The sequence below is a fragment of the Varanus komodoensis genome, unplaced genomic scaffold, assembly GCF_004798865.1.
Source record: "Varanus komodoensis strain SLA01 unplaced genomic scaffold, ASM479886v1 scaffold4, whole genome shotgun sequence".
Classification (NCBI taxonomy): domain Eukaryota; kingdom Metazoa; phylum Chordata; class Lepidosauria; order Squamata; family Varanidae; genus Varanus; species Varanus komodoensis.
Window position 1 is genome coordinate 44,039,267 of NW_025335941.1, and position 14,755 is coordinate 44,054,021.

The following is a 14,755-nucleotide window of genomic DNA, read 5'->3' on the forward strand; positions in this document are numbered from 1 at the left end:
AGGAGATGAAAAAAGCGTGATCTCCTTTTCAATAGCTGCAAAATCCCGAAAGCGCTGTTGAAACTCCTCAGCCAGAGATGAGATGTCTGCTTCATACCTCCTTATTTGCACACTCATATTGTTCTGTGGAAAACTGGTCATTATTTCCTGCAGCGATGGGAAATGTGTGGCATTGGGCTGCGTTTGTGACAGGTGCCTTTGAAAAAGTAGCAGCTTGGTCCCAAAGGCTTTGATATGTGAATACAGTTGGCTTACCACTGCATTTTGCCCCTGAAGGCTCGTGTTCAGCACATTCAGATGTCGTGTTATGTCAACTAAAAATCCAAAATCAGCCAGTCAAACAGGATCAGATAGATCTGGCATCGGTTGAATTGTCCGATTTCCTCCCTAAGAGAGTAGAAGCGCAGCAGTGCAGACCCCCGACTGAGCCATCTTACCTCATTGTGATACACAACATCTCCGTATTCAGCCTGGATGTCGAGTAGAAACTGTTGAAACTGGCGGTGGCACAGGGATTTGGAGCAAATATAATTAATAGCCTTCATCACCAGTTTTATAATATGATCATATTTCAGATGTTTGGCACAGAGAACTTGTTGGTGAATAATACAGTGGAGTTTTATAGCTTTGCCTCCTTCTTTGCTGACTTTGTTACAGACTATTGTTGATAATCCACTTCACTCGCCAGCCATGGCAGGTGCGCCATCCATAATAATACCAGTTACTTTATTCCACGGTAGTTTCATGTCATCTAAGGTGGAACAAACAGAAGCAAATAAATCTGTTCCTCTTGTTTGGTCCTTAAGGCTCTGGAGGTCAAGTAGCTCTTCACTCACGTTCATGTCATTGTCCACTCCTCTCAAAAAAATCAATAACTGAGCAGTGTCAGATGCATCCGTGCTTTCGTCGCAGGCTAATGAAAAAAAGTCAAACTCCACTCCTTTTGCCTCTGTCTCTTAATATCAGATGAAACATCTTCAATTCTCCGTACCACAGTGTTATGAGCCAGGCAAACATTGGCAAACTCTTGCTTCTTCTCAGGACAAATTTTCTCCGCCATTTTCATCACACAGTCTTTAATAAATTCACCCTCAGTAAAAGGTTTGCAGTTTTTGGCAATCAGCGTTGCCACCTCATAGCTCGCCTTTGTGGCATTTTCATTTGACTCACGGGCTCTTGTGAAAAAGTGCTGCTGTGCCGTTAAAGCAGCTTCCAGTTCCTTCAATTTTTCACCGCATTCGTTCCCAGTTAGTTTGTCGTAGTTAGCACGTTTTGTCTGGTAGCACCTCTTGATACTGAATTCCTTGAAAACAGCCACAGTCTCTTGGCAAATTAGGCAGACACAGTTGTTTCGTATTTCAGTGAAAAAATACTCCAATTTCCACTTGTCTGGAAGCAGAGGCCCTCGCTGTCAACTTTCCTTTTTTTAGTTACAGTCACCATTTTAGAAATTGGCACACAAGAGTGCTGACGAGAGTGCTGACTCAGGCAAGAGTGCTGATTCAGGTCTACTGCCATCTTCTGGTGAAATATAACCACCAGCCTTGAAGGAGCAGGAGGCAGCAGGGGACAGCTGCGGGAACCGCTGTGCGGTGAAGGGAAAAACGCCGGCTGGCGGGGATGAGTGACAGGCTGAGCCAGCAGGGAGAAGAGGCTGCGGGCCGCTCAAAATTTGAAAACGGGCCACAATTGGCCCCCGGGCCAGACTTTGGACATGCCTGGCGCAAGGTAAGTAACTTCAGAAGTGAAATTTAGCACAGGGCGTGGCCCAAACCTGGTAGTTTGCTTACTATCTCCAGCATAAGAGAAATAAGAGGAAAGGAATGGTCCACTCCTCAAGGCATGTATTGGTTTATTTATTTGAAGGGATAAACAGGAGCACAAGCTCCAGCTCATTGACCAAAGCTGCAAAAAGTTTATTATTATTTTACATCTCTCTCCATCTTTATGGATGCCAGGGAGACACACAATGAATATGATAATAAATACTCATACATTACACAATGACATCAATACAATGTAAACAACAAACAGGATAAGCAGCAGAGACAGCAAAATACTCAAATCAACATAAACTGTCATAGAATGACTGGGCAGCTATTGAAGTTTTAACTATGCACTGAAACAACTGCACTAACTGCAGTGTCACACCTTTATAGGGAAGAATGTTCACATCTACAGAACTACAACAGAGAATATCCTCTCCCTTTTTGTTATGTAATGCACCAAAGATACTTCTCTGATTATCTTAAAACAGTTAAGGACAGGATTATAAAAAATGAGGTGCTCCTTCAGGTATTTGGGTCCCAAGCTGCTTAGCACTTTTAAGGATCTGCTATCTATCTGTTCATCCATCCATATCTATAAACTGCCTTAAAGGGTAAGCACCAACATCTTGAACCATGCTTAGCACTAAATGGTCAGACAGTACAGATCCTTCAGAATTAATGTAATGTGTTTCTGTTTGGTTGTACCAAGTAAAAACCTGGCAGCAACATTTTGCACTAGCTAAAATGGTCTTCAAGGAGAGTCCAGGTACAATACATTACACCAATCCATTCAGGAAGTTATCAGGCCATGGACTATTGGGGCCAAGCTATCCCTGTCCAGGGATGGTCACAGCTGGAGTACCAAGTAGAGATGGTACAAGGATACATGGGCTTCTAGTGATGAATGAAGGAATACCACAGACTACACAACCTCTTTCTTCAGCAGAAATGCCAATGCATCTAGAATTAGCTGCATACCTAATTCCCTGATATAAGAACCATCTACCCACAATGCCTCCATCTTCCTGGGATTTCACTTTAATCCACTAGCCCTCATCCAGAACCCTACGGAGTCCAAATGCAAGATGAGCACCTGCACAGCCTAACCCGACTTGGCTGACAGGAACTGACAGCATCAGTACTCCTCAGTATCTGAGGCTGTCACCCAGCTTCAACTTTAAATGTTAAAGAACATGAGCTGGAACCTTGAAAAACAGCACAACATAAATGCCTCATGCAGAGCCACCTACGCTTCTCAAACTGGACCTGCAGGCAGATCAGAACCACAGAATCATCTTGCTCCCGATATCTGAGCCACCAAGCTGGTCCAGCAAGGTACCATTTTTGATGTTATCAAAAGTCCATTAGAAATCAAGCAGTATCAACAGAGTTGAACTCCCTCTGTCCTGGTTACTCATCAGGATGACAAAAGCATTTAACTACCAAATCCAGACCTAAACTCAGACTGAAACGGGTTTGGATCAGCTTCGTGTTGAATGATAACCACTCCAATACCTTGCCCCCAAAAGCAAATATTATCAACTGGGCAATAGGTAGCAGGTGTTCTGGACAAATGTAAGGTATTAATCATGGGGCAACTCAAGGTTTACAGGAAAGAATGTCATTTATCTCAGCTGAAACTTACTTGATCAAACTGGGGATCTTCTCCACGTTGCAGAGATTTGCTCAATGGCTTTTCCTACAAAAACAAGTGATATATATAGAGAGAGATTATTTAATGTTATTCTGCTTTAGCTGTATAACTATTTTTAATTCAGACAATGAAGAAGTCTGTATTTGTGAAAAGAAAGCAAAACAAAATAAAACTTAATATGATTGTACAGCAATTTTAGAATTTCCTTAAAGAATTATTACTTTTCAAAATTCTTTACCATAATTACTGTAGACACTAAAAATTGTTGGTAGGAAAAAGCATTTTACATCAAAAAACTGGTATCTATGGCTCAGCAGAACTTTTTTTAATCCACAAAGCATCCCTTTTACCTTTCATAAGAGATAATGTGCAATGTATTTTTACAGTTGGGCTTAGATTATAACATTCTTAAAAAACAGGGTCAAAACAGGACATAGCCTCCTCTCTGAGAGTAATATACACTCCATATTCTGATGGAAGAAAATCAATATTTGATGTGTTCTAGTGTGTGTTACAGATAATCACTTAACCTAGATAGCACAATTCAGTCCTATAAAACAAATACAATCAGGACAGGAGGGGCTAGCCATCCTTAAAATGAATACAGAAACTTCTGAATGCCTAGCATAGGAAGAAACCTACATTCATTGAGGAACATCCTCTGGAAACTTCTTCCTGTGCAGTCACTACTAAAATGAATGGGAATACAACAAAAGCCCAATTATTTAAAGGGATTTGCCCTTGAGCGTTCTCCAAATGGCATCTCATCTGCCTCTGCCTACTGGATAATAACTTAGTGATTTTACCAACAGGAAACTAACATTTTTCTCTGGACTCCCGAGACCAGTGCAGTCCATTTTAGGATCATATACAACTTGGGCAATTCATTTTCTCATGAACACACAGTAAGAATAAACCTGAGCTTTATTTTTTTAAAAATGCAATATTCCTGCTCTCAACTATAGCATCAAAGCTAAACATGTCTCTCTCCTATCAAGCAGGCCAAAATAAAGGCTTACTGACTAAAAAGTCTTATTAAGTTAATGCAAGCCAATCAGGCTGGCATAAAAGTACAAATGAAATGTACTGCAAAAGTCAATAGCAAAAGAAAAATGACATTTCAATAACTAAAGAAAGACCAGCCATTAATGAGGGTGACCTATTCGTGAGAAGTTGATTCCAGACTGAGTAACTTCCCTTCCAAATTTAAATTACAAACACAGGCCCTGAAGGTGGATCTACTTGCCTGAAGGCCAGTAACTTGGAAAGCCTGACATTTCCCAAGTGGTCTGCCCTCTTTTGCTGACACTGCATCTTGGAAGTAGTAATAGCTGATCCACCCTCCTTCTCATCAACAGACTTGCTTTGTCTTCCCATAGTGTTGGCAGGTGAGTGAATCTCAGCCACTACCTGACTTATCTCTAGATCCACTAGTCTTAGCTCTTCAACCCTTCCTCCTGGTATAAGTCAAAATCTCTTCCCGTATTCCATGAAGGCTCTTTTGCAGGAGAAACGGGCCTAATCTCTACATCTAGTTTTCATACATAAAGAAGGGCTGTGTTCACTCTGTTCATATTTAATGCTAACCTACAGAGAAAGCTTCCAATTTCCTCATGGTAATTTCCAGCTCCAATGACCACACCTAGGGATCAAACATTTATGCATAGACTATGTATTGCCACTAACATATTATGAATTTCTCCACTGTCTCTAACAGGGGAGGGAACTTCTTTACTCATAAATAAATTGGACTGAATCAGCAGCACCTTCAAGCAGTATTCCAAATAACTGGGCTTTGCATGTCTACTCAGAAGTATGGAAAGAAGCCTCAGAATTCGGCTTAAATCATTCAACAGCTTCCTTCTTCCTCACAATGAAAAGCTTTTATCTCTGATCAGTTTAACTGCTAAATCATAAGCTGTGAGCTAACTTGTGCAACAGGAGGAGCAAAGCCAAATGCATATGACTCAGGCATAGCAGCTATTAAGCCAGGAATCTGCTTTAGCATATGAAGTCAAGGGGAATCCACAGTGAGCCAAACCCTGAAACCAGAGGAAGAGAGAGGAGGGGAAAGCAATGACCAAGTCTGACACACACTGCACCAAAGTATGGTTAACATTACGTATAAACCATGCAAGCTTTAGGAGAGTAGAGTTCAGTACCTCTGATTTATTAAGAAACTTATGTAAGAGTGCAGGTAGTCCCCGAGTATAAATGTCTGAGTTACAAACAATGCACATTTATGGACAAGCTGCCATAAAGCCCATTAATTTTAAAAAATTACTGAGGAAGATTGTCCGCAGAGAGAGAGAACAGGCAAGAGAGGGAGGCCTCCAAAGCATGCCTACCTGCTCCATACATCCAGAGAGGGAAATCTCTCTGACATTCCTTGCTGCAAAGAGGAGGCATTACTGAGTTGGGGGGGGGGGGTGGATTTTCATAGTTTTTCCATTTTCATGGGGTTCTTAGGTCCCTTATCCCCACAAATGTGGAGGGCCAACTACATGTGATCCAACTTACAGACAAATTTGCTTAAAGACAAATTTCCATTTTCACAGGAACTGAACTTGTTCATAACCCAGAGAATCTTCCATTTGCATCTTAAATAAACAGGGTTATCAATGTCAGAACAAATGCAACTGAGCCGTTTTGCAAGGATAGACAATTGCTGTATTAACATCCTATGTAGCAACTCTCTTTTAAAAGATACCAATGTAAGAATATTGAAAAATACCCTGAAAATATAGGAAAGAAACACAAATGTTAACAGAAACAATATTATTTTTAATCCTTAAAAGGCACAATCCTATATATATCTTCTCAGAAGTCCAGTTAGTTCAGTGGGATTTGTTTATAGAAAAAAGTGTATAGGATTGCAACTGAAACTTTAGGATTTTTCCAATCGGGTTAATTTATTGCACACCATGCTTCTATGTGTCTTGATGTCCCAGCACTATTACAAAACTTTTTTCCTTTGAAGCTCCTGTTATCTGGGGCAGGTTTCTTGTTTTAGCTCACCTCTGTGAGCTTGACATATCTTTCCAAACCTATTCTAAATATACCTTCTTCTCTGTTACCCATCAGTTTCATTCATCTCACCTTATACGGCTGTTAATTATTTAACTCGATCATTCCTTAGCTCTGTTTTACTTGCCAGAGTCATACGATTTTCTGCCACTTCCTTTGTGAATTTAAAACCACTCACAACTGTAAATAATGTGGTTAGCATGCTGAAGTAATGGAGGAATTTGAAAAGGCTAGTCCAGAGCCTTTGTAAGACTACGTCTAGTTAAACTACTGACATCCACTAAGGAAACAGAACTTAGCAAAAACACTCACACACCAGAGTCCCAGAGTCATAAGCTGAGAATAATCTAAATTGTTATGAGCCAACCACAAAAATAATTAATTAGCAGAGTCAGAATAAAATGCCGACTATTAAGAGACTGACCACAAGCCAAATCAGGAAGGCTGCAAACAGCCAAGCCAAGGAAAAACACATTAGAAGAGATGTAAGCTCTGCTTTCTTAGTGTGTGGCAGTAACAGTTTAAGTTCACCAAGACAGTAACTTCCACATACCTGAGACATGTTGATACCATGCAGTATGTATCAGTTTTTCTTGCAAACTACCACGATATTAGAGTTTTGGGCACTTTCAGGGTCATACAAAACACTATGCTGTACTTAGTTCTACACATGGCTCTCCCTCAAGAAAACCATAGCTGCCACACACTGAGAAAGTCATGAGAAACCTCTTTATTCTCCCAATATTTTAATTGCTAATTTGTTTTAATTGGTGGTTTTATACTTAACCTCAGATGCTGTGCTACTCCTACTCTTATTTCTATTTTTATTCTATTTTGTTAATGGTGTTGTAAATTGTCCTGAGACATCTGTGAAGGGACGGTATAGAAAAGTCTTAAATAAGTAAGTAATAAATAAAGCAGCCCAGAAAAAAAGCAGACAAAGAAATGTTTGACTGTATGAAGGAGCAGGACCGAGCCAAAGCTGGTCTAAGGCAAAAGATCCTGGCAGGAAAGCAGGCATAGATGACTATACGCCTTCCCACTTTCAAGCAGAGAGGGCTCTACTATGAGAAACAATTATTTATTTTGAAGAAGAGTCAAGCTGCAAGTGGGCAAACCTAAAGACCACTTCTGGATTTTGAAGATGCCTAAAATTACAAACCAATTAACAAATATCGGTATCCAGGGAAGATATTCTGGTTATCCACGACATTACAGGTCTCTGATGTGAACTCTTAAAGTGCTTGCTAACTTTCTCCACGCTAAGCATCAGCTGCTGGGAAACTGAGGTGGTAACACAGCAGGGGAATTGATTTAAAAGAATGGAATGCAAATATCAGAAGCCCAAAATTGAATTCCAGCCATTGTATAATCCTTTTGTAAGTTTTTTTCTCCTCCCTCCTCTGACTTCTACTACATCATCCCTACCAATTTACATTTCAACTGGATTCCATAAGCAAGCAAGAAACAATCAAAATTCCTAAAGATTACATACTTTACTGGCTGCTAATGTTATTTAAAGAAACGTTTTACCTATATGAAACTACATAAAAAGTATGCATTCACAATCCTTTCGGATAACTTTGTAGTCAACAAGTCAGGCAATAACTTCAGTAAAGTAATTTTTAATTTGGGTTTTCATATTTGGTTGATAGTTCAGGGAATGTAACGTGAAGTTGATGCATTCAAAGAAGAAGATGCTAACAAAGAGGACCATCTGGATCTGAATTTGGGATATCTGGGTTATAGTCCCCACTCAGTTAAAAAAAATCACTGGGTAATTTGGCTTAGTTATTGAGTCTTAGCGTAACCTACCTCAAACAGCTGTTATAAGCAAAAATTGTGAGGGAAGGAGAAAGAGGTCATATAGGCTACTTTGAGTTCCTTGAAGGAAACAAGACAGGATATAAATGTTATAACAAGTAAATATCAAAGATCTCTTCTACTATACCTTTCTGTGTTTGGTCTATCAAACTGGCACACAAAACTCAGAAGCAGACATTTCTAGAATAGGATTAAAATTCAAAATTGTCATGGCCCAAAGTTCATTTAGCATAAAACTACGAATTCTGTGTGCAACACTGAGCAAGCCCTTGCTGCTACACACAAAATACGCAGCATAGTGGTCTTTCCAATTCAGATAACAGAATCACAGTGGGGTTGGAAGGAGTCAAGAAGGCCATTGGGTCCAGTCCCCTGCTGGTGCAGGATGCCAGTTACACCATCCCACTCAGATAACTGTCTAGCTTCTTGAATGTGGAAGAGCACACAACCTCTCTTGGCAAGTGGTTCCAGTGTCGTATTGCTTTGAAATTTCATTTCATTTATTACATCCGTATGCTGCCCCATAGCCCATAGGGCTCTCTGGGCAGCTTACAACAGAACAATAACAAAAAAAAACTCATTCCATAAAAATACAATAATACATTAGAGCAACAGAATCAAACAATACAAGATTTAATTGTGATACAAAATCAAACCAAACCTTAATACAATACACATTGTGATATGTAATATCAATACATAATACAGCAAATAATATCATAATAATAAAATATAGCTATAATCCCTTCCCCCAGACAAAGCCCAATTACCCATCAGTACAGTTAAAGAAACGCAGCCACAAAGTCCCATGTGGGTTACACCTACATACAACAGGGTAACCCAAAAGGCTCACAAAAAAGGGCCTGGTTTCAAAGGCCCTACCTAGGAATGAGGAGGCATGGCTCCCTGCTCCTGGCCGGCTCCTTTTGAAGCATCTCTCCTCTTTCCCTCCCCCTCGACAGCAGCACCGTTTCTCCCACAAATGGCAATACCACCTGAGGGTCAGCTGGAGACCATGGGGGGCTCAGTATGCAGGTGGTCCCCGTGCTGGTCTGTGCTGGGTGGGAAGTGGCAGCGGAAGCAGCAGGCAGGTGGTTTAGGAAGTTCTTCCTTGTGTCTAGCCTGCACCTAGTGTACTGTAGTTTAAGTACATTGTGCCATGTCCTACACTTTGGAGTGAGTAAGAAGAGGTCTTTTCCTTCTTCTTTGGGACAGCCTTTGAGGTACCTGTAGAGCGCTATCATGTCACCTTATAGTCTTCTTTTTTCAAGGTTGAACAGGCCCAGTTGTTTTCACCTCTCTTTATAAAATTTAGTTTCTGGGCCCTGTATCATCTTTGTTGTCCTCCTCTGAACTCCTCAGATTTTCAGAATCTTTTTAAAACATGGGTGCCCAAAACTGAACACTGTATTTCAGGTGAGGTCTGACTAATGCAGAGTATAGGGGAATGAATACTCCTCTTTTTCTGGAAGTGATACCTTTATTTATGCATCCCAAAATACTGTTTGCCTTTTTTGCAGCTGCATCCCATTGCTGGCTCACATTGTGCTTGTTATTTACATCAGCTTCATTGTCTTTTTGTTTTTCAGTACCGTTGTACCAAGTATTCCCCATCTTGTATTGAAGAAGGGTTTTTTTCCTTTGATGCCTAGGTGATTTTGGCATTTGTCCTTGTTGAATTTCAAGCTTGTCTAGGTCACCTTGGATCTTCTTTTTTGTCTTTCAGGACATTAGCTTTTCCACTCAGTTTTGTATCATCCGCAAATTTAATTATCTTTCTCTGGACTTCCTCATCAAGATCACTAATAAAGATGTTGAAGAGTACTGGTCCCAGGAATTAGTATTGTGCTACCTCACTGGTAACCTCTCTCCAGACTGATTGATGATCACTCCCTGTGACTGATTTTGAAGCCAGTTGCGGATCCACCTATTAGTAGTTATGTCAAGACCACATTTTGCTAATTTATTTATTACGCTGTGTGTTGGGAGGCTTTTTGTCGAAGGTTTGCAAAAGTCTAGGTAAATTATGGGCACTGCATTTCCTCTCTCCATTTGGGTGGTAACCCCAGCAAAAAAACGAGATTAGGTTAGTTTTACATGACTTATTCTTAAGAAATACATGTTGGTTTCTGTTTATCATTATGTTTTCTTCAAGGTGAGTACAGACTATATGTCACACTCTGATGTGATAAAGTATCACCACTCATTATTACCCATGCAGAAACAATTGCTAGCCAAGTAGCTGCCTGAACACAATGTTAAAAAGTAAAGGATTCCACCCATCCCTAGTTCCCTAAATAGGCATCTCTGTGCCAGTTAACTGTCATGACAGAAAAGCACTCCTGGCAATATGAAATTCTCCTTCTGCCCTGCCTCCATCTCCACTCTTCCATTCAGAGGAGAGAAGCAAACAAGCAAACGCTTTCTCCCAACTGGGCCAGAGAAAAAAGAGCAGTAAGGCAGCCTGTGCATGTTTTTTGGCTTCCTGTGTTGAGTGGGAAGGGGAATGATGTGAGATGCCTGGAACTTAACACAGGCCTTGTTGGGCAAAGGAGAACTTACTAGTATTGAGCTGGGAGGTGGGCTGATTGCCAGCCATGCTGACGACACAGAAACAAGAGGAGGAAGGGTACAGAACCGAAGAAGGGTTGTCTAGGCTGCTACAGTACAGTTCAGAATTACTAGGACCTAGACTATAGGGAAGTTCATCTGCTCTAAGTGAAAAAGTGCTCATGTAGACTCCAGAAGCTCCAAGCCCTGCTCACATATTTCAGAAACCACTCAGAAAATCCAATACAAAGTGTTGTCACTTACTAGCCCTCTACACAGTATCATCCAAATGCTTTACAAAATGGTTAAGAAGAACAGCAACACAATTTAGCAATGAAGGGATTTATTCATTTCAAACACTGCAACATTTTGGACTGAAGAAGATGGTACACAAAAGCCAACAAGAACCCAATACCCATTTTCCCATTTGTTATAAGCAGGTACATTAAAAAGTCTTATTTGCATTCTCATATGAAAGAATATATAGAGAGCTCTCCAAAAAAGGGGTTGTTGAAAGATTATCCACAACTGCATGTTTATTAATCTGATATTTGAGGGAATACAGTCACAGTTTGTCTTTCATTCACTTGTAATACACCTTCCTCTTTTGGACAGCTTTATTATTCATAACTGTCCTTTATAAATATGGGATTAAGGATGACAAAATGATAAAACAGTTGTGCAAATGTAAATGGTCTGTAAATTTAAAAACCTGTCTTTGCCATGTGGCAAATAGCTATGGAAACAAAAAGCTATCTCCAAGACACCTGTTTCATAAGGAGGGAAGGAGGAAGAAAAAGCCCTGCCCAATGACCCAGCACATTTTCAACAGAAATTTTCCTAAGTAAAAATGTACTTAATTGATCTTTGGGAACATAATGTTTGTACTTCAGTAATAATCTTACTGATGATTATGCCCACATAGTCTAAATATTATTTTTGTCATTGCTCTTCATGCATTTTATGGACTAATTTTCAGTATAATTTGACAGATGGCACCCTATGCAGACTTCAAGCTGCACGGGAAAGCAGTTGTGCACATCCTGACAGCATGTGCAGCTGGACCTGCTTTTGCCGTTTCTCTGCAAATAAGCAAACCCAATGAAATATTATCAGCTAGAATGCTTGCTTCAACTGCCTGAAAATGTATCATTAAATAACTTTCTAATATCCAGTCTGGAAATGGTTGGGATATTTTTTTTTCTTGTGCATCATGATTGTGTGCCTGAATACATCTAAGACACGTACCTTTAAGAACAAGATACCAAATGGAATTTTAAGACGGTAAATTTCCAGAAAGAGTCTCCTGAGTTTTGATTACTGTTGTGCAAAACCAAGTAACAGTAACTGCTATAAAACAGGGCAATGATGAAATTGATATTAAGCTGTGGGTTTAGAAAGCAACATCACCATTCTGAAAATAGTTGGAGTGGTTACATGTTGAAATGTTTGTTGTAGACACAAAGTACCTAACTGGCAGGATAAGCAGAAAATTAAAGACTGATTGAGAACGAAATGTTAAGCACTTTTTCACTTCTGCAGGTAGTTTAGAAGATCATTAGGAATGTAATACAGTGGTACCTTGGCTCACGAACTTAATTCGTTCCAAGGCTCTGGTCGTGAGCCAAATGGGTCGTGAGCCAAGTCAAATTTCCCCATAAGGTTCAATGTAATTAAGATTAATCTGTTCTGTATTTTTTTTTAATCCCAGGGAAGATGGACATGATCATGAGCGCATGGGGTGGGGGGAGATGGGTGCTATCGTGGGTGCACTGGGAGGACGATGGGCACAATCAGTTAATGATGCCCGATGATGTGGACAAGGTGCTTGGACAAGTACATCCAACCACCTGCTTACTTGACCCTTGCCCTTCATGGTTACTTACCAAAGCCAAATATGGGATTGGTTCCTGGATCACTGAGGGAGGGCCAGGTCCCCGCTTCTTTAAAGGAGGCAGTGATCAGGCCTGTCCTAAAGAAGGCATCCCTGGATCCAGAGATCGTCACCAATTATAGACCATGGTCAACATCCCGTTTCTGGGCAAGGTGCTAGAGCAGGTGATGACAGGACAACTCCAGGCAATCTTGGATGAAAATGATTATCCGGACCCATTTCAGTCCAGTTTCAGACCTGGTCACAGTACTGAATCTGCCTTGGTCGCCCTGTACGATGACCTGTGCAGGGAGAGGGACGGGGGGGGGGTGCGTTCCTGCTAGTTCTCCTGGACCACTCAGCAGCTTTCGAAACCATCGACATGGTATCCTTCTGGATAGGCTGTCGGGACTGGGAGTAGGAGGCACTGCTTGGCAGTGGTTCCGCTCCTACCTTGCTGGCCGATTCCAGAAGGTGGTGCTGGGGGACTTTGACTCTGCGCCATGGCAACTCTGCCATGGAGTACCGCAGGGCTCCATTTTGTCCACCTTGCTATTTAACATCTATATGAAACCGCTGGGAGAGGTCATCAGGAGGTTTGGGCTGCAGAGTCATCAGTATGCTGATGACACCAAGCTCTACCTCTCCTTTTCAACTAATCCAGGTGAGGCAGTGGCTGTCCTGAACCGGTGCCTGGCCAAGGTAATGGGCTGGATGAGGGCCAATAAACTGAAGCTCAATCCAGATAAGACGGAGGTCCTGTTGGTAGGTGAATCGAGTTTCCGGGTAAGTGTCCTGGGCCCTGCCCTGGATGGGGTTACACTCCCTCTAAAGGACAGGGTCTGCAGCTTAGGAGTGCTCCTCAACCTGGAACTGTCCCTGGAAGCCCAGGTGACAGCGGTGGCGAGGAGCGCTTTCCTTCAGCTCCAGCTGATCTATCAGCTGCATCCTTACCTGGAGGAGAACTGCCTGGCAAGAGTGACACATGCACTGGTTACCTCCCACTTGGATTACTGTAATGTGCTCTACTTTGGGCTGCCCTTGAAGACGGTCCAGATACTTCAGATGGTGCAAAAGAGAGCTGCCAGGATGCTGTCGGGGACTGGTCATTATTCTCACATAACTCCAGTCCTCTATCAGCACCATTGGCTTCCTATTGAAGTCCGGGCTCAATTCAAGGTGCTGGTTATTACCTATAAAGCCCTAAACAGTTTGGGACCAGGATACCTAAAGGAATTCCTTTTTCCCTATATGCCCTCCTGCTCCCTAAGATCGGCAGCAGAGGCCCTCCTCTGGGAACCCTCTTTGAAAGAGGTTAGGAGACAGAATACTCGGAGAAGAGCTTTCTCTGCGGTGGCGCCCGACTATGGAATGCGCTCCCTAGAGAGGTCCACCTGGCGCTGTCATTATATGCTTTTCGGCACCAGGTCAAGACCTTTTTATTTAACCAATATTTTAAAGTTAATTAATTGTAATGGTATATTTATTTATTTAATTCATTTTAACTATGTTATTTTATACTGTCGTGGTATAGCCAATTTATTTATTTGTTGAAGATTGGTAGGTTTTAATGTTTGTAAACCACCCAGAGAGGCCTCTGGGTTATTAGGGTGGTATATAAATGCAAATAATAAATAAATAAAGGGTGCACTGGGGGGGAGATGGGCGCAATCATGCAATCCAACCCCCCCCCCCCAGCCCAACCCTGATCCCCCCCCCCTTCCCCCCCGGGGGGCCCCCCGCAACCCAGGTCCCCCCCCCCCCCCCCCAGCATGACCATGATCGTGTCTGTCTCCCCATCCCACAAGCGCACCCATGATCGTTACCCAATGTGGAGTTCACGACCTGAGGAAAATTTTTTCCTAAATTTCTGTTCGCGACCCGATTTGGTCATGAACTGAGGTGTTCATGAGCCGAGATACCACTGTATAAGTAAACTTTGCCTGGGCTCTGATAATGTAACCCACACTCAATAGCTGAGTCTGAGTGAATTGAACGTGCATTGCCATTGAACCATAGGTTATGCTGAAACATGGACTATCATCTGAGGATACCCTA

The 14,755-nt window shown here is 41.6% G+C and overlaps 1 protein-coding gene across 8 annotated transcripts in view; it reads right to left on the bottom strand.

The window, feature by feature from the left end:
* Window positions 1–14,755, bottom strand: part of FRY (FRY microtubule binding protein) — a 181,151-nt gene that overhangs the window by 121,539 nt on the left and 44,857 nt on the right. For all 8 annotated transcript variants that reach the window (XR_006415838.1, XM_044441610.1, XM_044441615.1 and 5 more), the window contains exon 3: window positions 3,415–3,468. Coding sequence is in view for 7 of the 8 variants with exons in the window: in XM_044441610.1 (XP_044297545.1) it covers window positions 3,415–3,468 (54 nt within the window). In the remaining variant the exon portion in view is untranslated. The remainder of the gene's footprint in view (window positions 1–3,414; window positions 3,469–14,755) is intronic.